Below are 23826 nucleotides of genomic sequence, written 5' to 3' on the forward strand. Positions count from 1 at the left end.
TCTGTCTATCTACCTGCCTAAATTGATGTGTATGTTAAAAAAAGAAAGAAATGAAGACATCAGGATTTTTTTTCATTGCATCATTTCCTTGTCCCCCCCGTCCTTTTTTCCAAACAATTTCCAATTAAGAATACTTGTTTAGCAAAATACACTGTCTAGGCTACCTGTACTCTGTATATTTCATTAAAAGAGATAATGATATAAACTGCAGTTGCTATAAAATGGTTCTACATGCATACTTATAACGTATTACAAAGAATTCATGTTTTTTTTTTGTTTTTTTTTTTTAATTTTCAACTGTCTGTATAGCTGATCATGGCCATGATCTGTTTCTTGCCGATCACCACCCGTACAACCAACCCCCACCCTCACCCCCCTTTTCAAAATGTGGGAACAAATCTGAGGTGGCACCCCTACTGGCTATGGGACCTGAGCTGTGTGTGCAGATGGTGCGCTGGCTGCCAGCTACCCTGCTTTTTTTTGCCTAGCTCTTGCTGGTTGGTTGAATCACTGCTAGACAGTCTGTTCGCCTGCTAGCCCGCCTGTCTGCTAGCCTGTCTGTCTGTTTGCTTGCCTGTCTGCTAGCCTGGCTGTTTGTCTGCCTGACTGGATGTGACTGCTAGCTCGCCTGCTAGCCCGTCTGTCTGCTCTACTCTCGCCTGTCTGTTTTCTTGCTTGGCTGAATGACTTGCTAGCCTGCCTGGCAGGGCTGCACTGGGGGGGAAATCAGAACGGGCATTTTCAGCCAAGACCTTTCCGCCAGGCATTGAGAGAAGAAATTAAGTCTTTCACAACATTTTCGTCATCTATTCCCATTCCCATTTTGACGACAACAGCAAAAAATAATATTTTAATTCTGACTAAGGGAAGTCTGCTGTTGCGGCATGAGGACTGATACCACTACATTGAGGGGAGGACCAGGCCAAAATGATCAACATCAGTCCACCGGGCAAATACCCTGTACGCCCCATGGCCAATCCAGCTATGCTACCCTGCCTGGCTGTCTGTTCATCTGTCTGTCTGACTGACTGGCAAACTGTGCTGGCTGGCTGACTGGCGTGACTGTGTATTGGCTGGCTAAGACTAGAGATGACCCCATGGGCAGTTGAGCCGTGTGTGACTGGGGCACGCTTCTATTGTGTGGCTGGGCTGGCTGGCTGGGCTGAGGGGTAGAGGCTGAGGGGTTGGATGAGATGGGCAGTGTAGTGTAGTGTAGTGTAGTGTGGTGTATAGTGCTGAAGTGTGGGAAGGCGCTGGGGCCGGCCGCTCCCACGTTTGCCGGGAGCACGAGGAGCGTGTGACTGGACGGCAGCCTGCAGGCGGCCAGCTGTGTGTCTGAAGAGGGGGAGGAGGAGGAGAGGAGGAGGAGGAGGAGGAGGAGAGGAGAGGGGGAGGCTGGGTAGGATGAATTGTTTTGTGTGAGAAAGTGTGCTTGCGTTTGGGGTGTGCTTGGGTAAGTGTGTGTGTCGTGTGTGTGTGTGTGTGTGTGTGTGTGTGTGTGTGTGTGTGTGTGTGTGTGTGTGTGTGTGTGTGTGTGTGTGTGTGTGTGTGTGTGTGTGTGTGTGTGTGTGTGTGTGTGCGTGTGTGTGTGTGTGAGAGAGAGACAAAAGGGTGAAAGTAAAGTAAAAGTGTGTGACCATGATTAACGGAAATGAGCACAGGGCTGTCCTTCACATAGCTTCAAGACTTCACTTCACTTCAAGACTTCACTGGTAGAGAATCACAACTGGAGACAGTGACACAGGGAAATCAGTAGTTATCAATGAACAACAATGCAATACAGACAGCTTTGATAACACAACTTAATATTTGTACAATTTATAATATTCTTTTAAAACCCAGTTGTTAAATCAGTTACTTTTTTATTAAATGTTTACATCAAATAAACCACAGTGTCCGATGAATATAATTGTTTTTAAAGGTTATTTGTAAAGTCATAAATTGTGTTTTATGTCATTAGCAAAAAAATAATAAATTGAAATTCTCCACTACAGTGGTCACCGCATGGGTGTTTTTTATGATGACTCACAAGACACACAGAGCCAGACTCCCTTGGCTGATGGGAAACTTGATGCCAAAACTATCGAAACAAACGCCTGCCTGCCCCACACCACACACCACACCAACGCCCGCCACACAGCCTGCCATGCAGCAGCTCTGATCACTTTACGAGGTCACTGGTTTCCCAGATTCACAGGGCACCACGTGAAACATTCAACACCCTCTACCCTCCCTCCCTCCCTCTCCTCTTCTCTCTTCTTCCCTTACTCCCTCTACCCTCCTCCCTCCTCCCTCCCTCCCTCCCTCAACTTCTCCTCTCTTCTTCCCTTTCTCCCTCTACCCTCCTGCCTCCCTCCCTCCCTCCTTCCCTCCTCTTCTCCTCTTCTCTCCCTCCTGATTCCACCCCCTCCACCTGCTCCCTCGGGACGAGCTTATTGTCCCTCAGACACTAAGAGCTTACAATGGGCATGTGGCTGCTCACTGTTTCCCAGTGCCCAGCCAGGCTCTCCCATTGGCTGCAGACTGTGAGAACCTCCAACAAGCCCAAGACCCACACATTCATATGGAGATCTGGGGGTATAAATAGGAGCAGGAGAGAGACAGTCAGCAGCACACAGCTCAAGATCCTCTTCAGAGAGACCACAGCAGCACAGATACCAACAGCCATGGCACCTACTGTCACTGTACCCATGACCTACTCAATGGAGCATCTTCCACTGAACATTAAGGTGAATATCTTTGTCCTTAAGAGTTCCTTCCTTGTATCGTGTTTTTTTCAGTCTTGGCAATCTTTGAATATTGAATCAGTATCTAAATATTCTCTTCATTTGCCATTTCAGGTGCGAAAGCCTTTGGTGGAGAAACTGCGTAGAGATCGCATCAACAACAGCATTGAACATCTCAAGACTCTACTGGGTCAGGAGTTCCTGAAGCAGCATCCAGACTCCAAGCAGGAGAAAGCTGACATCCTGGAGATGACTGTCCACTTCCTGAGACAGAAGCAGCAGCAGCAGAATGCCTCCACCTGCTCCACTGCAGCCAATGAGGGCTACTCCAGGTGTATGCAGGAAGCTGTCAACTTCCTGTCTCAGTGTCATGTGCAGACACAGTCCCAGAGAAGACTGCTGAGCCACTTCCTACACAAGATGCCTGCAGCGGACAAGAGCACCAGAGTCCAGTCCCAGCCCAGCTCTCCAGTCCGCCACATCAGCAGCAAAGACAAGACTCCAGGCTGTGCTGCACTCTGGAGGCCCTGGTAGAGCCACATGGACTCTTACACCATGCACACCAACAGAATTCATATGGTCAGTCTGTGACTGACATGGACAGTGATTCTAACTATGTAGGGACCATGTCCCTGATATTCTACTGGGGTAGAAACAAAATGCCATGCTTTCATGTACAGAAAGTCTATTCTGTTATAGAAAGAAGCATTTTTTGACAAATTGTCAATTTTCTTTCAAGCTGCTTTTATTGATAAAAGCTCTTATTCTGGTGACATTAAGAACGATGTATCTGTCTCATAGGACATGAAATTACCTGAATTGTTATCTTACTTTTTGTGAGTTATCCAACTACTTCTATGAAGATGTGTATTTATCCAGAAGGATAAAATTATATTCCTAAAAAATATGTCAATATTGATTATATGTATTATGTGTATTATATACAGTACATTTGTGTGTTTGAGCACAACATCTCTGTTTTATGAGATAATACAAATTTACATGTTTTTTCACGTGTTGACATTGCCAATATGCCTTACTGTGTTATTTATAGTATTCACTCTTTTTTGAGTTACAGCCCAATCTCTATTGTGAGAATATTTTGTTTCTTGTGGAAACCTTTTGTGAACAATGTGTCAAAGTTCTTGATAATCAAGATTATGGTACAGTATTTTGTGGAAAAAATGAAAGCTTTAATTGCTTTTGGACAATAAATACGAAAGACATATCATACATACGGTTCCCTTGAATCATTTCCACCCATGATACATGGTCATGGTCTGTTTACATAATGGGGATGGGGATGATAGGTTCTGACATGAATAGGAATTAAATCCTAAATGGGAATGGATTCACCATCACATACCAGTATATCATGCAATAAGAGTTACAGTATGTCATCCAATTAATATCCTGTCATACTAACTGAAAATACTTTTTAAAAAAAGTTAAAACTTCTTCAAAGTTTGTTTGGAAGTCAGAGGCGTGCTCAGTCCCTTTAGAAAGATGAAAAAAGTATTCTTGTGGGTGCTCTTTGGTTCAAGGTTCAATGTCAAAAAAGTTGCTTGAAAAGAGAAAAAACTTTTTTTCACCAAGGCACTCCAAAAGGAGGTTTTTTTTGGAGTGCCTTGGTGAAAAAAAGTGTTTTCCCCCTTCTTCAAAGTTTGCTGCTACATCTCGTATGAGGCAATCCATTTTTTTTCAACATTAACTGAAAAAAAAACCCTGTAATTTCAAATCAAATTGAGGAAGTACACAAAGGAAATGCATTTAGAGAGGAATCCCTGATGTCACCTTTCAACGTAGAGTATAGAGTAGTGTACAGTATCATTTATTAATCACAAGGGGAAATTAAGGTGTCCAGTAGCATATATACACTAGGCCTACATAAATGGAGAATACACAAGACATTGCACACATCATTACACATATATTAACCATATAGCTCACTCTTACATATTCAGCCAAAGGTGGTTCTCTCTCTCTCTCTCTCTCTCTCTCTCTCTCTCTCTCTCTCTTTCACACACACACACACACACACACACACACACACACACACACACACACACACACACACACACACACACACACACACACACACACACACACACACACACACACACACACACACACACACACACACACACACACACACACACACGCCCAGCTGCGGTTGGTGATGAGAAGTATAACAGTGAGGCATTACATGTACCATAGCTAAGTGGCACGGAGCAGGTACACTTAAACCCTCAGAGCTGTGGTGTACAGAGAATGTCCTCCTATCCAGCTATGTTTAGCTTATTTTCAACCAGCACACTCCTCTACCTTTCATATGTAAATGCACAGTATGTTCGGGTGATGGTACATTGTGATATTTCAAGGAGTGTACAACATGTACTGTATATGTACCATGTCTTGTTATGAGGCGGCCCATGTAGCCTACTGTGCATCTTATTAGGCTACATTCTCTGAAGTAAAACAAAAAAGACTAGTGATTCTAAAATTCATTGTTTTTTATTATAATACTCAAAGGCTACTACAGAACACATAGAACATGTTACGAAATGTCAGTGAAATATTTGGGTGCATGGTGGGTATTAAAGAGTACTTATTAGGCCTTGTGTGTACACGGGGGGCTCTTGTGACGTTGTTGACAGAGGGCCGCATTAGCATTTAACAAGGCACACGTCTATTGTCCAGGGAGCGCTTTATCTGGTTTGTCTGAATGGGCAGAGTGTGGGAAAGCTGGAGAGAGCGCAGTCCCAGTCCCAGTGTCTGACACACCATAAACACACCACACAAGGGCCCAAGTCTGGGGCTGTCACATAGTTGAAAGGGGGACTTTGTGACTGTAAAACAAGTGTGGTACGTGGGTGTGATGTGTACACTGAGGTGGGGGAAAAGGCACAGGGACGCTATACAAACTCAATAAAATTGTATCATTGTGGTCTATCTGCAAACAAACAGACACAAATAGAAACACTTTTAAAGCGTTGAGTTAAAAATTCTTTGTGGAGTTATTTTTCAGCATTAGCCCATTAAGACACAGCGTTATTAATTAGTTGCTGTTACCAGAATGGCAATGACCAAGTTGTAGTGAATTACTAAAGGCCCAATGACGTCATTGTAGTGTAGTGCTATGGTAGTTAACTTTTCAGTGACTATAACAGTGTTCTGTTGGTGGAACGGCGTACATTATGGGGCGACAAATATTTTGCTCATTGTAATTCAAAGACACTAAAACAAATTCTCCATTCCTGTTAAAACAAATGCACACATAAGTGTGCACGCGCGCGCGCGCGCACACACACACACACACACACACACACACACACATACACACATGTGCGCACACACACGCGCACACCCCTCCACCTGCTTCTCTAATTGCTACTGATTGTCTCTTGGGACAATCCGACTTCATTGGACATGTGGCAGGTCTCCATTACTGATTGTGCTCCCAGGCTCTCCCATTGGCTGCAGACTGTGAGAACCTCCAACAAGCCCAAGACCCACACATTCATATGGAGATCTGGGGGTATAAATAGGAGGAGGAGAGAGACAGTCAGCAGCACACAGCTCAAGATCCTCTTCAGAGAGACCACAGCAGCACAGATACCAACAGCCATGGCACCTACTGTCACTGTACCCATGACCTACTCGATGGAGCATCTTCCACTGAACATTAAGGTGAATATCTTTTTCCTTAAAAGTTCCTTGCATTGTGTTTTTAATTACTGTTACATCTCTTTGAATCCTGAATCAGTATCTAAATATTCTTTTCTTTTATCATTTCAGGTGCGAAAGCCTTTGGTGGAGAAACTGCGTAGAGATCGCATCAACAACAGCATTGAACATCTCAAGACTCTACTGGGTCAGGAGTTCCTGAAGCAGCATCCAGACTCCAAGCAGGAGAAAGCTGACATCCTGGAGATGACTGTCCACTTCCTGAGACAGAAGCAGCAGCAGCAGAATGCCTCCACCTGCTCCACTGCAGCCAATGAGGGTTACTCCAGGTGTATGCAGGAAGCTGTCAACTTCCTGTCCCAGTGTCATGTGCAGACACAGTCCCAGAGAAGACTGCTGAGCCACTTCCTACACAAGATGCCTGCAGCGGACAAGAGCACCAGAGTCCAGTCCCAGCCCAGCTCTCCAGTCCGCCACATCAGCAGCAAAGACAAGACTCCAGGCTGTGCTGCACTCTGGAGGCCCTGGTAGAGCCACGTGGACTCTTACTACATGCACACCAACAGAATTCATATGGTCAGTCTGTGACTGACATGGACAGTGATTCTAACCATGTAGGGACCATGTCCCTGATATTCTATATTCGTGGAATTCATGAATTATTATTTTTTTTACTTTCAGTGATGAATATTTTTCATGTACAAAATCAGATCTTTATCTGTTTTAGTTCTTTTCAAGACAAACATGCAATTACTACATGCATGTTCTGACTACACAGAATACGTATGTGTTAACAGCCTCTAGGAGGCCTTCTGCAAAGAATGTACTATTCTGTCTTTGACATTTTACATTTGTAGAAACATTACAGTTTGATTTTATGGGCTGACAACTGTTCTTTAATTGTGTTTTAAATGTCTTTAACTGACAGTACAATTTAATGGGTGTTCTCCATCTTGAGAATTATTTACTGCTTCTATGAAGTTCTACATTTATCCATGAGGATAAAACACATTTTCGGTGTGTGTAAACACTGTATTCTGTAAGAATCCTGAATGTATTGTCTCAGTTTTTTGAGACACTTGAGAATTACATATGCTATCATGTGTTGGTTTGTTTGCTATATTAGCAGATATTATGCTCAGTTTTGAGTTATTGACTTTTCTTTGTTTGGAGAGAATTGATTACCATGTGGACATTTGTAGAAAGATGTTTCAGAGTCCTGATGTTCAGGATTACTGCAAGTGTGCTATTTGAAACTCAAAAGCTTTCGTTGCTTATAGACAATAAAGACGAAAGGCACAATCAATTCCAATGTTTCTGTTCCTCTTTCTCTTATTGGTTTTGAGGTGTGTATTACATTGCTGTTCCATCATAAGAGCACGCCCTTGATCTGTTATCATTAGACCGGCTTAAATGTGCATTCTCTCTGTGAGACAAATATCAGACCACAAGACATCTGCCTCCAAAAACAAAAAGCAAAAGTAAATTAAAATTTCATATATAATGGTAGAGGCTTTTATAATCACGGGTATTTCCTGTCATATTAAAAGGGGCTAAGTCAGTGGTATAAGCACATGAATGCAAAAACACATGAATGTGTCTATAAAACAAATGTACGAAACTCCCTGACAGCCATTTATTGGCAAATATCTCAAATTTAATTTCACAATTATTACACAAATCATTGTTTAATTCAGCAAATATAATAAACAGCAGCAACAGGACTTTTTTTTATCTAACGTGGTCTCAAAGTGACTAATGGGATGATTTATACATAACCCTACACACAGTTTATATTACGTAACAAAACAAGATGTTATATATTTTGTAAACTACAGGAAATATAATAAGTATGTGAAGAATGAAAAGAATGCTCATATACTGTATATTTCTGAATCGTTTGTCACTGATGTGTGGGACTGTTGGAATGCCATTTAAAATCAGTTCCATTCAGTATATCTTTGAGGTGTGTTATTTTAGACCTGAAAGCTGTTCTTTCAATGTAAAAGTCACATGACTACAAATGTCAGTGAAATATTTGAGTGCTGCATGGTGGGTATTAAAGAGTACTTATTAGGCCTTGTGTGTACACGGGGGGCTCTCGTGACGTTGTTGACAGAGGGCCGCATTAGCATATAACAAGGCACACGTCTATTGTCCAGGGAGCGCTTTATCTGGTTTGTCTGAATGGGCAGAGTGTGGGAAAGCTCCTGAGAGAGCAGTCCCAGTCCCTGTCCCAGTGTCTTAAATGCCATAAACACACAACAAAGACTTAAACACCATAAACACACCACAAGGACCATACTATGCATCCAACACATTGGGAGCTTTAAAGGCTGACCAATTGTCAATTGTGCATTGTAGACCACCATTGCTCACAATCTGGGACTCTTCTTTGGTGCCATTAGAAATTACCCCCTTGATTTCCATTGAGATCTATTGCTTACCTTTACTGTGCTCTAGTAAAAATTTATCACTATCAGACATATACAGTCTTTAATGTTTAATGGCTGCTGTTGTAGTGTCTAGCTTGAATAACTAAAATGCAGTGGACACAAATTCTGTGCTTTATTTTCAGTATTGTACCCTTTCTTTTTTACAGTGCCACTGACACTTGACAACATTGTGTACACACCCACACGCTACCCAGCCCACCTCACAACACACACGCACGCATACGCACACACACACACACACACACACACACACACACACACACACACACACACACACACACACACACACACACACACACACACACACACACACACACACACACACACTCCACCTGCTGCTAGGCTGACTGCTCCTTCTCCCCTGAGACGAGCTCACTTCATTGGACATGTGGCAGGTCTCCATTACTGATTGTGCTCCCAGGCTCTCACATTGGCTGCAGGCTGTGAGAACCTCCAACAAGCCCAAGACCCACACATTCATATGGAGATCTGGGGGTATAAATAGGAGGAGGAGAGAGACAGTCAGCAGCACACAGCTCAAGATCCTCTTCAGAGAGACCACAGCAGCACAGATACCAACAGCCATGGCACCAACTGTCACTGTACCCATGACCTACTCAATGGAGCATCTTCCACTGAACATTAAGGTGAATACAGTTGACCTTGTTTAATTATTTGTAACTGTTCAGTATGTCAGCCGAGCATGTACGTTGAAGATGTTGAGCAGTATCTAAACTTTATCTTCATTTGCCATTTCAGGTGCGAAAGCCCTTGGTGGAGAAACTGCGTAGAGATCGCATCAACAACAGCATTGAACATCTCAAGACTCTACTGGGTCAGGAGTTCCTGAAGCAGCATCCAGACTCCAAGCAGGAGAAAGCTGACATCCTGGAGATGACTGTCCACTTCCTGAGACAGAAGCAGCAGCAGCAGAATGCCTCCACCTGCTCCACTGCAGCCAATGAGGGCTACTCCAGGTGTATGCAGGAAGCTGTCAACTTCCTGTCCCAGTGTCATGTGCAGACACAGTCCCAGAGAAGACTGCTGAGCCACTTCCTACACAAGATGCCTGCAGCGGACAAGAGCACCAGAGTCCAGTCCCAGCCCAGCTCTCCAGGCCGCCACATCAGCAGCAAAGACAAGACTCCAGGCTGTGCTGCACTCTGGAGGCCCTGGTAGAGCCACATGGACTCTTACTCCATGCACACCAACAGAATTCATATCGTCAGTCTGTGACTGGCATGGACAGTGATTCTAACTATGTAGGGACCATTTCCCTGATATTCTACTGGGGTAGAAACAAAATACCATGCTTTCATGAACAGAAAGTCTATTCTGTTATAGAAAGAAGCATTTTTTGACAAATTGTCAATTTTCTTTCAAGCTGCTTTTATTTATAAAAGCTATTATTTGGTGATATAAAGAACTATGTATCTGCCTGTGACCGGCATGGATAGTAATTCTAACTATGCAGGGACTGTGTCCCTCATATATCTGTGAATTCATGAAGTTTTAAAAGAAAAAATCAGATCCTTATCTGTTATTGCTCTTTTCACGGAAAAAAAAATGTGTATATGTGTTTTAACTATGCAATTGTACATGTGCACAGAATGCACTGAATGCACAGAAAATGTATTAAGTGCCTCTATGAGGCCATAATGTGGAAAATATTGTACCATTTTGTTGTAATGAATGTACTGTATATTTAAGGTACTTATGCATAGGAATCTGTTGTCAGGTTTACTTACTCTTTTATGACTTAAATTAAGTCCTACCTCCTCTATATTTGAGATTATTGTGTTTGTTTTGGAAACAATTGCTTCTTGATGTTGAAGATTCTAATTTGTTTGTTCAAAACGTGAACAATTTTTATTGCTATGTGCAATAAACAAATGAACTAACATATTAAATATTCTGTGACATCATTTCTTAGCAAAATCAAAAGTGAGTGAATACAATTACTCTGACTATACAATACATGATTTCATTTCAATGCAAGACTGATTACACTAAAAATTTACTTTCATACATAAGTCGGCAGGCATTTTTCTCTCTAAAAGAAGTTGTCAACATGTGTCAGGACCTACATACTGTACGTAAGTGTACAGGACACAGTAAGTTGCTTTTTAAATTCAGTACTTTGAGAGTAAGACCAACGCTACAGTATGACTATTATTTATTTATTTATTTGTAGTTTATTTGGCAGGGACAATGCAGTGCACTATTACATGCAAGGCCATGACAAAACTTGTAGATGGGATACATAGAGTAAAATGTTTATGGCCAGATGACTTGTTTGCAACCCCTGTCACTGATCAGGCACATTTATATCAGCAATAGTACAGTTGACTAATACTATCTAAGTTGAACTAACACAGTACAATCTGCTGTGTATACGTACATGCAGTACGTGTCTGTATCAGTATGTTAGTGTTTTTACTGCAATGCATGTGTGTGTGTGTGCGCGCGTGTCTGTGTGTGTGTGTGTGTGTGTGTGTGTGTGTGTGTGTGTGTGTGTGTGTGTGTGTGTGTGTGTGTGTGTGTGTGTGTGTGTGTGTGTGTGTGTGTGTGTCTGCCTGCCATACCAACCTTGAATGAGCCATTGGCTTGACACACACACACACACACACACACACACACACACACACACACACACACACACACACACACACGCACACACACGCGCGCGCGCACACATTCACACATACACACACACACACATACACACAGAGACAATGTTTAGTTTAACTGCACATTGGAGACTGGTCAAACACAATTTAAAACTTCTGTGCTAACACTGTTACATATATTTATGACAATTAAGTAGCCTACAATTGACTTGACTTGACAGTATGCATGTGGTCAGGAGGAGGAGGTTATCTGCGACCTAATGAATGTTCTGTCAGCTGTGTTTTATTATAGCATGTATCTGGAGCATTACAGATCACCTAGCTGTTCAGTGTAGCCAAATTCTGTCCATTTTCCAAATGCAAAAATATATTTAGTTAAACTTTAAGGTAAATCACAGGAAAGGTGAACACATGTATTGAAGAGAATATTGTTACTGACAATGTATGCAAAGATTACCAAAGCATCTTCAAGGTTTTATTCAAATAGTCCCTTCTGTTCTTGACCCCCTTGCAGTACCTCCGCTTAGGAGTCTGTCCCGAGCCCCAATTTGGGAACCACTGCAGTACAGTAGATTAAATTAGCCTTTATTGTCTCTACAGGAGAGACATTTTGTGTGGGAGAAGGTGTGTATACCACTGACATAGCCCCTTTAAATATGATTGGAAATAAACTCAATATCTTGTATGATGTATTGCACATGATTATAAAAGCCTCTATTGTTATATATGACATTTTAATTTACTTTTGCTTTTTGTTTTTGGAGGCAGATGTCTCATGGTCTGATATTTCTCTCACAGAGAGAGTGCACATTTAAACCGGTCTAATGATAACAGATCAAGGGTGTGCTCTTATGATGGAACAGCAATGTAATACACACCTCAAAACCAATAAGAGAAAGAGGAACAGAAACATTGGAATTGATTGTGCCTTTCGTCTTTATTGTCTGTAAGCAACGAAAGCTTTTGAGTTTCAAATAGCACACTTGCAGGAATCCTGAACATCAGGACTCTGAAACATCTTTCTACAAATGTCCACATGGTAATCAATTCTCTCCAAACAAAGAAAAGTCAATAACTCAAAACTGAGCATAATATCTGCTAATATAGCAAACAAATCAACACATGATAGCATATGTAATTCTCAAGCGTCTCAAAAAAACTGAGACAATACATTCAGGATTCTTACAGAATACAGTGTTTACACACACCGAAAATGTGATTTATCCTCATGGATAAATGTAGAACTTCATAGAAGCAGTAAATAATCATTCTCAAAATGGAGAACACCCATGAAATTGTACTGTCACTAAAATACATTTAAAACAAAATGAAAGAACAGTTGTCTGCCCATAAAAGCAAACCGTAATGTTTCTACAAATGTAGAATGTCAAAGACAGAATGGTACATTCTTTTCAGATGGCCTCCTAGAGGCTGTTAACACATATTCTGTGTAGTCATAAATGTAGTAATCACATTTTTGTCATGAAAAGAACAAAAACAGATAAAGTTCGTACATGAAAAATATTAATAATTGAAAGTAAAATAAATAATTAATGAATTCCATGAATATAGAATATCAGGGACATGGTCCCTACATAGTTAGAATCACTGTCCATGTCAGTCACAGACTGACCATATGAATTCTGTTGGTGTGAATGGAGTAAGAGTCCACGTGGCTCTACCAGGGCCTCCAGAGTGCAGCACAGCCTGGAGTCTTGTCTTTGCAGCTGATGTGGCGGACTGGAGAGCTGGGCTTGGACTGGACTCTGGTGCTCTTGTCCGCTGCAGGCATCTTGTGTAGGAAGTGGCTCAGCAGTCTTCTCTGGGACTGTGTCTGAACATGACACTGGGACAGGAAGTTGACAGCTTCCTGCATACACCTGGAGTAGCCCTCATTGGCTGCAGTGGAGCAGGTGGAGGCATTCTGCTGCTGCTGCTTCTGTCTCAGGAAGTGGACAGTCATCTCCAGGATGTCAGCTTTCTCCTGCTTGGAGTCTGGATGCTGCTTCAGGAACTCCTGACCCAGTAGAGTCTTGAGATGTTCAATGCTGTTGTTGATGCGATCTCTACGCAGTTTCTCCACCAAAGGCTTTCGCACCTGAAATGATAAAAGAAAAGAATATTTAGATACTGATTCAGGATTCAAAGAGATGTAACAGTAATTAAAAACACAATGCAAGGAATTTTTAAGGAAAAAGATATTCACCTTAATGTTCAGTGGAAGATGCTCCATCGAGTAGTTCATGGGTACAGTGACAGTAGGTGCCATGGCTGTTGGTATCTGTGCTGCTGTGGTCTCTCTGAAGAGGATCTTGAGCTGTGTGCTGCTGACTGTCTCTCTCCTCCTCCTATTTATACCCCCAGATCTCCATATGAATGTGTGGGTCTTGGGCTTGTTGGAGGTTCTCACAGTCTGCAGCCAATGGGAGAGCCTGGGAGCACAATCAGTAATGGAGACCTGCCACATGTCCAATGAAGTGAGCTCGTCCCAGGGGAGAATGAGCATCTAGCCTAGCAGCAGGTGGAGGGGTATGCTTGTGCGAGTGTGTGTGTGAGAGAAAGGGGGGAGGGGCAGGATGGAGAGGATAAGTATGAAGACCTAAATTACATATTGCATGTTGACATATTCAATTTCCCACCACTTTCAATGACAACGTATGATGTGGCAAAAAAATACCAGAACAATGATGCCGTACAGCCCAAAAAACAGCACTTAAACAACAATTAAAACATGAATTGTAGACTTCAAGTGGTAATTAATATAAGGCCAGTGTCCTTGGTGTGTGCTATTGATAATGTGTGTTACTGTGCCATGTCTGTCTGTACACAATCCTTTCAAGTTGCCCATGGGTTTGCCCAGACTGGGTCATTCTTGTTCTTGTGTGGTGCGTTTATGGTGTGTCAGACACAGGGACTGGGACTGCTCTCTCTCCAGCTTTCCCACACTCTGCCCATTCAGACAAACCAGATAAAGCGCTCCCTGGACAATAGACGTGTGCCTTGTTAAATGCTAATGCGGCTCTGTGTCGGCAACGTCACGAGAGCCCCCCGTGTAGAGCAAGAGTAACAAGTAGCCTCCAAATTGAACCATAATTGCTGGTAAATAAACAAGGGTCTCTTGTACCAGGACGAGCACGTGACGAGAAAGTAAATGTTAGTCAGTCAGTCAAGTCAGTTTAATTGTTTACATAAACAGAGCCATGGTGTTGAAAAACAGACGTTATGGAAACTAGAAGAGAAAGTGACAAAGTTCTCACGATTAATTTATATTATGTAGCCTACCTATTTTGGTAACTTAGCTCTGTCATACATTCGTTACAGACTCTTGAGTATATTGTGTCATTAAGTGCTCCATTTTACAACGAAGTTTTAAAATTTAACCACTAAGATCCACTAAGACCTTTAATAAGGAGAATATCTTCTTTATCAGACGACAATATATTGGATTCAACTTTAATGTCATTAAATATATAATGACAAATTAGAGTAACGAAACGCTGTTTACCATCTAATCAGATATGCAAATGGAAGAAATGCAACATATACAAGGTGTGCAGTAAGGCTTTATATTTGTAAATCAAATGCATTCATTTACAGCTAGTGCAAGTAAATGTGGAAATAACCCACCCACCTAACTTTCCAAAAAATGACTGTCATTTGGAGAGTTTGTGGTCACATTCAGCAGATGCTTTCATCCAAAACAACTTACAAATGGAGGTCATTCTCAATCTAACAACAGTGGACAGGTAGAGGTGTGAAGGAAGTGTGTCAGCTTTTTGAAACACACCTGACCTGAAGCAAAGTAACGACAGCAACGTTTTGGGGTGTTTGTACAAATTAAAGGCTACTTATTAGCCCTTCTGTACACAGTGGGGTTGCTCTCGTGACGTTGTTGAAATGGGGTGCATTAGCATTTAACAAGGCACACGTCTATTGTCCAGGGAGCGCTGTATCTGGTTTGTCTGAATGGGCAGAGTGTGGGAAAGCTCCTGAGAGAGCAGTCCCAGTCCCAGTCCCAGTGTCTGAAACACCATAAACACACCACCAGGACCTACAGTAGTCTGGGATTGTGTGCCAGTCTTGGCCAAGTAAGTTTTAAAAATAACATGGAGCGAGCTGTGGAGTATGGAGGCCAACAGGCTTAGTTTCATCCTCAGGGCCACGTATGACGTGCTGCCCTCTCCAACCAACCTACACCTGTGGTATGGAGAGGAACCAGCCTGTCCCCTATGTGCAGTTCCTGCAAGCCTAAAGCACATCTTGGTGGGTTGTAAGACCAGCCTGACCCAAGGAAGGTACACCTGGCGCCACAACCAGGTGCTGAAGAGTTTGGCTGCTAAACTTGAGGAGAAAAGACTAACCACCAATGCCATGCCTCCAAATTCCCAACCAGCTGCTCCATGGAAGACACCTTTTGTCCGGGAAGGGGAGAAAAGGGGAGCCAAGCCAGCTCCTTTGGAGGTGGGCCCACTGACCATGGCCCGGGACTGGGAAATGCGGGTGGACCTCAGTCAGAGGCTCCGCTTTCCACCTGAAATCGCGGTAACAAACTTGCGCCCTGACCTGGTCCTATGGTCCAATTCCTGCCAGCGTGTCTTCATTGTAGAGCTTACCGTCCCGTGGGAGGATTCGATTGGGGAGGCGTATGAAAGGAAGAGGCTGCGGTATGCCGACCTTGCAGCGGAAGCAGAGGGGCGGGGCTGGAATGTGAAGGTGTGGCCTGTGGAGGTGGGCTGCAGGGGCTTTGTGGCCAGAAGCACCACGGGGCTTCTTAAGGAGGTCGGTGTCAGAGGGCAGGCCCAACGGAGGGCCATTAAAGAGCTGTCTGCAGCAGCTGAGGAGAGCAGTCACTGGCTGTGGCTGAAGCGTAGGGACACAACATGGGCTGCCAGGTGACCATGTGATGCCACCGTACAGCACACACCCAGGTCTGATCAGCCTGTGGTGGGCCAACCTGTATGAGAGTGTTTTGTGTGAAATGGCCGAAACACCCAATGATGCAGGATACACAACTGACGATGTGTTGCGATGGTGGCACCACATGGCCATCACTAAACCCCACTCCACCATCACCTGTTATGAACATGAAGGGACTTTAACACCTAGTCCTATAATGAAATCTAAAGTGACGCTTTCATAAAACGAGACAGGAACAGTGTTGCCATACGTGTCTGATCAAAACCCGCCGAAAAGGTGCTCAAAAAACAGTTCAGTTCAGATTTTCAGCGTTTTCACCCGCAGACGCTTTTCCCAAGCAGCCCAACTGCCCAATCTGGCAACACTGGAGAAGAACCACTTTGAATAAATCATTTGGAATCATCATTCCAATTTAATTTAATAAAAAATACAATACATGGGAGTCCAAATATGATGTACTGTATACAGTACAGTGTAGACCCCTTTACTGTTTGTACACAGATGTGCAGGGGTGGACAAAGTAAAAGTAAAAAAAGAAACACAGTTTCTTTTCAACACAGGTAACTTATCTGAGTAAAAAGTAGACCAATGTACTTGTCTTACGATAAGCTGATTCTGCACAGGGTGGGTTGAGTTTGTTGTGGGTCCTTGTTAGGTTTTTATTGTTTTTCAGTAATGACAAAGTCTATGTCAATAGGTAGGTAAAATGGAGTAAATGGTGTAACAGCTTTGTAATATCGTGTGCTACTGTTGTAATTACACCACGAAAGTACTTTTACTTTTACTTTGTCCACCACTGCAGATGTGACGTAATTAGAATAGCGTAACAAGTGTACTCTTAGGATATCTATTTTTTTTTATAACCGTACAAGTTTCAGGACGACAGGTCTTCTCTTTTTTGGGTCCGCACTGTCTGTTAGAGAGCGTGTGTGTTTGAGTCAACAATGCATGCGCAGTCAGTGACGGCGCAACTTCTGAACGGGTCAATTCAGTACACACGTACAGGTACACTAAAAGGTTTAGAAACGTTTCAATCTTTGAACTGCAAATGTGTTTATATACAGATTTTTTGCCTGTTCATATTGGCTCGATTTCTCTACAACATCTGAAATCATGACAAGTGTGCCATTTCATCAAACTTTCCCACACACTTTCTCTCACACCTACATGCACGTGCATATTATCCACCCACCCACACCACACACACACACACACCCACACCCACACCCACACACACTCCACCTGCTGCTAGGCTGACTGCTCCTTCTCCCCTGGGACGAGCTCACTTCATTGGACATGTGGCAGGTCTCCATTACTGATTGTGCTCCCAGGCTCTCCCATTGGCTGCATACTGTGAGAACCTCCAACAAGCCCAAGACCCACACATTCATATGGAGATCTGGGGGTATAAATAGGAGGAGGAGAGAGACAGTCAGCAGCACACAGCTCAAGATCCTCTTCAGAGAGACCACAGCAGCACAGATACCAACAGCCATGGCACCTACTGTCACTGTACCCATGACCTACTCAATGGAGCATCTTCCACATGACATTAAGGTGAATATCTTTGTCCTTAAGAGTTCCTTGTATAATGTTTTTCCCCCCACAATTTTTACTTGTCTTTAAATGCTGAATCAGTATCTAAACATCCTCTTCATTTGCCATTTCAGGTGCGAAAGCCTGTGGTGGAGAAACTGCGTAGAGATCGCATCAACAACAGCATTGAACATCTCAAGACTCTACTGGGTCAGGAGTTCCTGAAGCAGCATCCAGACTCCAAGCAGGAGAAAGCTGACATCCTGGAGATGACTGTCCACTTCCTGAGACAGAAGCAGCAGCAGCAGAATGCCTCCACCTGCTCCACTGCAGCCAATGAGGGCTACTCCAGGTGTATGCAGGAAGCTGTCAACTTCCTGTCTCAGTGTCATGTGCAGACACAGTCCCAGAGAAGACTGCTGAGCCACTTCCTACACAAGATGCCTGCAGCGGACAAGAGCACCAGAGTCCAGTCCCAGCCCAGCTCTCCAGTCCGCCACATCAGCAGCAAAGACAAGACTCCAGGCTGTGCTGCACTCTGGAGGCCCTGGTAGAGCCACGTGGACTCTTACTACATGCACACCAACAGAATTCATATCGTCAGTCAGTGACTGGCGTGGACAGTGATTCTAACCATGTAGGGACCATGTCCCTGATCTTCTATATTCATGAAATTCATGAAATTATTTCTTTTCCTTTCAATGCTGAATATTTTTTTGTGTAAAAAACAGATATTTATCTGTTTTAGTTCTTTTCATGACAAAAATACAATTACTACATGTATGTTCTGACTACACAGGATATCTGTTAAAAGCCTCTAGGAGGCTAGTCTGTCACTGACATGGACAGTGATTCCAACTATATCGGGACCATGTCCCTGATGTTCTACTGCAGGATTTTGACATGCTTTGATTTTTGAAAAGCTGATGAAAATGGCTATGAATCTGAAATTGCTTCATATAACTGCTTTGAATCCCCAATGGGGACATTGTTTCCACATGTATGTTCTTATGTGAACTAAATTACAATTTATTTTAATCTTCCAGAGACCACATCTTTGTAAACGCTGGAAATCTTAGAGATTACTGTATATGAGTGTATTTGAACACTGTGTTTTTAACTTCTATGAAGTTAAGAAGTTGAAATGTACCCGGGTTGTATAATACCCTCATGATGCTCTTATGTACCCTATATTTAATAGGACTGAGTGCTAAATTGTAATTGTCTGTTTTGACATGTCTACATGTGGCATGTGATAACATGTAATTTTTTTCACTGGTTGCTGTTTGTTATGTGAAAATGTGCCTTACTCTATTTTAGAGTACCCAGTAACATTTGATTGAAAATGTGTTGAATTTCTTGACATTCAAGAAGATGTTGTGACATCAAAAATAGAAAAAAAAATTACGCTTTTGAGAAATAAATATGAAGACAAATCAAATGAACGTGTGTCTTTGAATCATTTTGAAAGTAATACCCAGCCGGTAAATTATAGCCCCTGATGTGCAATAGAATTTAAAGAATGCAATCCTCCATAATCTGAAATATGAGTAACAGTAATGAAGCATACTGTATGCATCTTACTGTATACAATATCTTTTTTGTCAGTAGACGAAATATTAGATTCAACTTTAATGTCATTAAATGTATAATTACAAATCAGAGTAACAAAGTATAGTGTTGCGTACTGTGGTGTAGTGTAGCATACTGTGTACATCCTGTATACAGTAAGTCAATAAGTACATTCGACATGACATCAACGCAGACATGCGCATGAAGACAGCAATGCACCCTGGATCAAAATGCTGCATGACGGTTAGATTTCCTGTCAAACTTCGAAATTTCGTCGACGTTGCGTTGACGAGGTGACATGTCACATGGTGTAAGACTATGGTGGGATGAATGTGGCTGCAGTCAGATCTTGCAACCTCTGCAGTTGCTTATCCCCTTCAACGCTCGTCGGCCGACTGCCTCCGAGGTCACGCGCCCATGAACTGGTTGGTCAACAACTCACTCACGTGTGTATATGGGTCTTGTCTCACACCTCTACACAAGTTTGCGCAGGTCCCCACTTCAGCTCCTCCTCACTGCCTGTCCCCCCACTCCTCACACGTGGTGTGTTAGTAGAGCAAACCGGTGCGAGCTCATCGTCTCGTTCATATTTGTGGCCGACTGCAAATGCGCTGTATTTAATAACACCCACATCGTGACAACAAGTTCTCGCTCACGTGCTTCCGTCAACGTTGGTCGACAGCAACAAAGTCGTACGGGGCTACTGAAATGATCATTTCAGGCCTCAGACCACCATTGCTCCATCCATATTTATTATCAGAGGACTGCTACTCCTAATTTCACTTTAGAGAGAGAGACACACACTTTCTCCTAAAGCGACTTAGTTATTTACAGGGTATTGGTTACAGTCCCTGGAACAACCTGGGGTTAGGGGCCTTGCTCAAGGGCACTTCAGCCATGGATGGAGGTGTAGCGGTGGGATTCGAACCTGTAACCCTCTGATCTGAAGACCACCTCCCTAACCACTAGGCCACGGCTGCCCCAACTCTTAAGGTTTCCAATTTAGAAAGACAAATAGTGATTATGCAGGTGATGCTGAAGTACTAAATTCGTTAAGTCATTTTATGGAGTGACAGATTAGCTGATTTTAGTTTGGATTGAAACAGATTTTTATCTTTCTGATCAGTTTAATGAATTAATTAATTTTACGACATGTCATTTTGTTTAATGTGCTATGCAGTTGCCATAACACTGCCATCAGCATACTGTACATAAACTGTGTTGCAAATATCAATGTCATATCCTATCTGGATTTGTTTGACAAATCTTCAACGATATCTTCCTCAAAGGTCAAGCAGGTCTTAATATCAACCCATTAAGACACAGCGTTATACATTTGCTGTTACCAGAAAGGCAATGACCAAGTCGTAGTGCATTACTAAAGGACTTGTGTCATGTCATTGTATTGTAGTACTATGGTAGTTAACCTTCAATGTACAGCGTGCCACTGGAGGTACAGCGTGCATTATGGGGCTACGGGTTTATGAGTTAAGCAACAGATTTTTGTTAGCATCAGTTATTCATTCACATGAGGGGAGATATTACCCCATAATATTTGGATGTGTTGTAGGGAATTAAAGGGCATTTATGACCCCTCTAGAGGGATGCTCTCGTGACACTGACAGAGAGGGCCACATTAGCATTTAACGAACGAGGCACACGTCTATTGTCCAGGGAGCGCTTTATCTGGTTTGTTTGAATGGGCAGAGTGTGGGAAAGCTCCTGAGAGAGAAGTCCCACTCCCTGTCCAAGTGTCTGAAATGCCATAAACACAACACAAGGACTTTTATACACCATAAACACACCACAAGGCCCTATAGTGTAGTTCAACATCACTTGGTAGGGTGTCTTTGATTGTGTGCTACTGCCCTACATCACACGACAACTGTGATACAGTTATAATGAAAAGGTATGTCAGTACCATTTAAAAGCATACAGTAATTTAACAGGGGAATTAGATTCTATTCAAATCGGTAACTTACTTTTATTGCCACTATTTGGTCAATATGGTTGGCATGTACTTATTTGTAAGTTATATATTTCACGGTTTCTTATTTCACCCTAGTATAATGTACATACATGTATACAAACGCATTACTGTATGTGTACACCTAAACACACGTACATGTACGCACGCACGCGCACACACACGCGCGCATACACACGTGTTTACACACACACGCACGCACACACGCACACACACTCCACCTGCTGCTAGGCTGACTGCTCCTTCTCCCCTGGGACGAGCTCACTTCATTGGACATGTGGCAGGTCTCCATTACTGATTGTGCTCCCAGGCTCTCCCATTGGCTGCAGACTGTGAGAACCTCCAACAAGCCCAAGACCCACACATTCATATGGAGATCTGGGGGTATAAATAGGAGCAGGAGAGAGACAGTCAGCAGCACACAGCTCAAGATCCTCTTCAGAGAGACCACAGCAGCACAGATACCAACAGCCATGGCACCTACTGTCACTGTACCCATGACCTACTATATGGAGCATCTTCCACTGAACATTAAGGTGAATATCTTTGTCCTCAAAAGTTCCCTGCATTGTGTTTTTAATTACTCTTACATCTCTTTGAATACTGGAGCAGTATCTAAACATCTTCTTCTTTTGCCATTTCAGGTGCGAAAGCCCTTGGTGGAGAAATTGCGTAGAGATCGCATCAACAACAGCATTGAACATCTCAAGACTCTACTGGGTCAGGAGTTCCTGAAGCAGCATCCAGACTCCAAGCAGGAGAAAGCTGACATCCTGGAGATGACTGTCCACTTCCTGAGACAGAAGCAGCAGCAGCAGAATGCCTCCACCTGCTCCACTGCAGCCAATGAGGGTTACTCCAGGTGTATGCAGGAAGCTGTCAACTTCCTGTCCCAGTGTCATGTGCAGACACAGTCCCAGAGAAGACTGCTGAGCCACTTCCTACACAAGATGCCTGCAGCGGACAAGAGCACCAGAGTCCAGTCCCGGCCCAGCTCTCCAGTCCGCCACATCAGCAGCAAAGACAAGACTCCAGGCTGTGCTGCACTCTGGAGGCCCTGGTAGAGCCACATGGACTCTTACACCATGCACACCAACAGAATTTAGAGTGGCATTCTATGAATGACACCAGAAATTCTACTTCAGTCTTTTGTATGCAAAAGAAATATGAATGTCTGTTCACCTGCAAGTGTTGTCAATATTTGCCAACACAATATTGAAGAGGAGAAATGACCTCATATTCATTATTTTACATATTGTACAATTGCAAGCCTTTTTCTGAAAATCAGTTTTGCTGTTGTTTGCAAATGATACTCATTCCATCCGGAATATATCTGTTTTACATTGTGTTAAATGAAGCTTACTGTTCTGTATGACCCATATTGGGTTGCTATGCTCTTTAGCATATGCTACTATGAATTGCTGCTTTGATGTCCAGTAATGTTATTACATTATTATTCTGTGAATATAACAAACAGTTCCCATATTCTGGGTGGAATTGCTTGAATAATTGTAATTGCTTGAATAATAATACAGTGCCTTTGGATCATACAGTGCATTTGTGTATTGTGTGATCTACTGCAACATGTGTGTATATTACACACCTGCGGCTCCCTTATCACTGTGCCTTGAGAAAACAAAATAAAAAATATGCACTTAATTGAAATACTATTTTCTGCCTCTTTACTTTCAGTCATTGAAAATTACTTCCACACAGTATAGCATTATTTGTAGCTGTGGTTTAATTGTTAGGGGCGTGGTCTTCGGACCAGAAGATTGTAGATTTGAAATTTGAATCTTTACTGGACATCTCCCTTTACACCTCCATCAATGGCTGATGTGCCCTTGAGCATGCAATGTAGTGTAATGTAATGCAGGAGCCCTCGTTTTGAAGGTGATTTCAAGCTCTTGAGAAAGCCTATTTGCATACAATTTAACTCTTTTGAGTATCACGACCTGGCTGAGTGAGAATCCTAACAGACACAGCAGGCAATTGATTATCATTATTCTTTGCCATTAAACGTGGCTCTTGACAGGGCCACTGACTGAGAGCTTTGGCTGGGCCCAGGACAATGTCATCTAAACCAGAGGTTCTCAACTGGAATAGTCTTGAGACCCACAATTTCCCGTGGTCAATACGTTGTGACCCAAACTGTGTGTCGCACCGTCAGATTCTTCCAATAATAATACAAAATATTACCATGCATTTCATAATATGCATTATTATTTGCATTGTATGCTGATATACAATGTGTCTTATGAAGTAGTGGAGAGGAAAAGGCCTATTAACCATGTTTCACTCTGTCTTCGACATCA

The 23826-nt window shown here is 42.8% G+C and overlaps 6 protein-coding genes across 6 annotated transcripts; 5 read left to right on the forward strand and 1 right to left on the reverse strand.

Moving 5' to 3' along the window:
* Positions 1 to 2631: 2631 nt before the first annotated feature.
* Positions 2632 to 3260, forward strand: LOC134457652 (transcription factor HES-5-like). The gene is made up of 2 exons (XM_063209654.1): positions 2632 to 2729; positions 2841 to 3260. Exons 1-2 carry the CDS (start codon positions 2667 to 2669, stop codon positions 3258 to 3260), a joined length of 483 nt encoding a protein of 160 aa, XP_063065724.1. The 5' UTR covers positions 2632 to 2666.
* A 3093-nt stretch (positions 3261 to 6353) lies between these two features.
* On the forward strand, positions 6354 to 6944 carry LOC134457653 (transcription factor HES-5-like). The gene is made up of 2 exons (XM_063209655.1): positions 6354 to 6416; positions 6525 to 6944. The coding sequence occupies exons 1-2, from the start codon at positions 6354 to 6356 to the stop codon at positions 6942 to 6944; spliced, it is 483 nt and encodes a 160-aa protein (XP_063065725.1).
* Positions 6945 to 9453: 2509 nt separating this feature from the next.
* LOC134457654 (transcription factor HES-5-like) lies at positions 9454 to 10110 on the forward strand. The gene is made up of 2 exons (XM_063209656.1): positions 9454 to 9516; positions 9629 to 10110. Exons 1-2 carry the CDS (start codon positions 9454 to 9456, stop codon positions 10046 to 10048), a joined length of 483 nt encoding a protein of 160 aa, XP_063065726.1. The 3' UTR covers positions 10049 to 10110.
* Positions 10111 to 13174: 3064 nt separating this feature from the next.
* On the reverse strand, positions 13175 to 13779 carry LOC134457657 (transcription factor HES-5-like). Its single transcript, XM_063209659.1, has 2 exons — positions 13706 to 13779; positions 13175 to 13597 (listed from the first exon to the last, which is right to left on the reverse strand). Exons 1-2 carry the CDS (start codon positions 13766 to 13768, stop codon positions 13178 to 13180), a joined length of 483 nt encoding a protein of 160 aa, XP_063065729.1. The 5' UTR covers positions 13769 to 13779; the 3' UTR covers positions 13175 to 13177.
* A 4114-nt stretch (positions 13780 to 17893) lies between these two features.
* Positions 17894 to 18506, forward strand: LOC134457655 (transcription factor HES-5-like). Its single transcript, XM_063209657.1, has 2 exons — positions 17894 to 17973; positions 18087 to 18506. Exons 1-2 carry the CDS (start codon positions 17911 to 17913, stop codon positions 18504 to 18506), a joined length of 483 nt encoding a protein of 160 aa, XP_063065727.1. The 5' UTR covers positions 17894 to 17910.
* Positions 18507 to 21984: 3478 nt separating this feature from the next.
* Positions 21985 to 22682, forward strand: LOC134457656 (transcription factor HES-5-like). Its single transcript, XM_063209658.1, has 2 exons — positions 21985 to 22047; positions 22156 to 22682. The coding sequence occupies exons 1-2, from the start codon at positions 21985 to 21987 to the stop codon at positions 22573 to 22575; spliced, it is 483 nt and encodes a 160-aa protein (XP_063065728.1). The 3' UTR covers positions 22576 to 22682.
* The last annotated feature ends 1144 nt before the right edge of the window (positions 22683 to 23826 follow it).

This window comes from Engraulis encrasicolus, chromosome 10, assembly GCF_034702125.1.
Source record: "Engraulis encrasicolus isolate BLACKSEA-1 chromosome 10, IST_EnEncr_1.0, whole genome shotgun sequence".
NCBI lineage: Eukaryota > Metazoa > Chordata > Actinopteri > Clupeiformes > Engraulidae > Engraulis > Engraulis encrasicolus.

Excerpts from the sequence above, each read along its gene's own strand:
- LOC134457656 (XM_063209658.1), top strand. The coding sequence starts at position 21,985 with ATGGCACCTACTGTCACTGTACCCATGACCTACTATATGGAGCATCTT. Across the intron at positions 22,048-22,155 it reads ATCTTCCACTGAACATTAAG|GTGCGAAAGCCCTTGGTGGA; the intron begins GTGAATATCTTT and ends TTGCCATTTCAG.
- LOC134457654 (XM_063209656.1), top strand. The coding sequence starts at position 9,454 with ATGGCACCAACTGTCACTGTACCCATGACCTACTCAATGGAGCATCTT. Across the intron at positions 9,517-9,628 it reads ATCTTCCACTGAACATTAAG|GTGCGAAAGCCCTTGGTGGA; the intron begins GTGAATACAGTT and ends TTGCCATTTCAG.
- LOC134457657 (XM_063209659.1), bottom strand. The coding sequence starts at position 13,768 with ATGGCACCTACTGTCACTGTACCCATGAACTACTCGATGGAGCATCTT. Across the intron at positions 13,598-13,705 it reads ATCTTCCACTGAACATTAAG|GTGCGAAAGCCTTTGGTGGA; the intron begins GTGAATATCTTT and ends TTATCATTTCAG.
- LOC134457653 (XM_063209655.1), top strand. The coding sequence starts at position 6,354 with ATGGCACCTACTGTCACTGTACCCATGACCTACTCGATGGAGCATCTT. Across the intron at positions 6,417-6,524 it reads ATCTTCCACTGAACATTAAG|GTGCGAAAGCCTTTGGTGGA; the intron begins GTGAATATCTTT and ends TTATCATTTCAG.
- LOC134457655 (XM_063209657.1), top strand. The coding sequence starts at position 17,911 with ATGGCACCTACTGTCACTGTACCCATGACCTACTCAATGGAGCATCTT. Across the intron at positions 17,974-18,086 it reads ATCTTCCACATGACATTAAG|GTGCGAAAGCCTGTGGTGGA; the intron begins GTGAATATCTTT and ends TTGCCATTTCAG.
- LOC134457652 (XM_063209654.1), top strand. The coding sequence starts at position 2,667 with ATGGCACCTACTGTCACTGTACCCATGACCTACTCAATGGAGCATCTT. Across the intron at positions 2,730-2,840 it reads ATCTTCCACTGAACATTAAG|GTGCGAAAGCCTTTGGTGGA; the intron begins GTGAATATCTTT and ends TTGCCATTTCAG.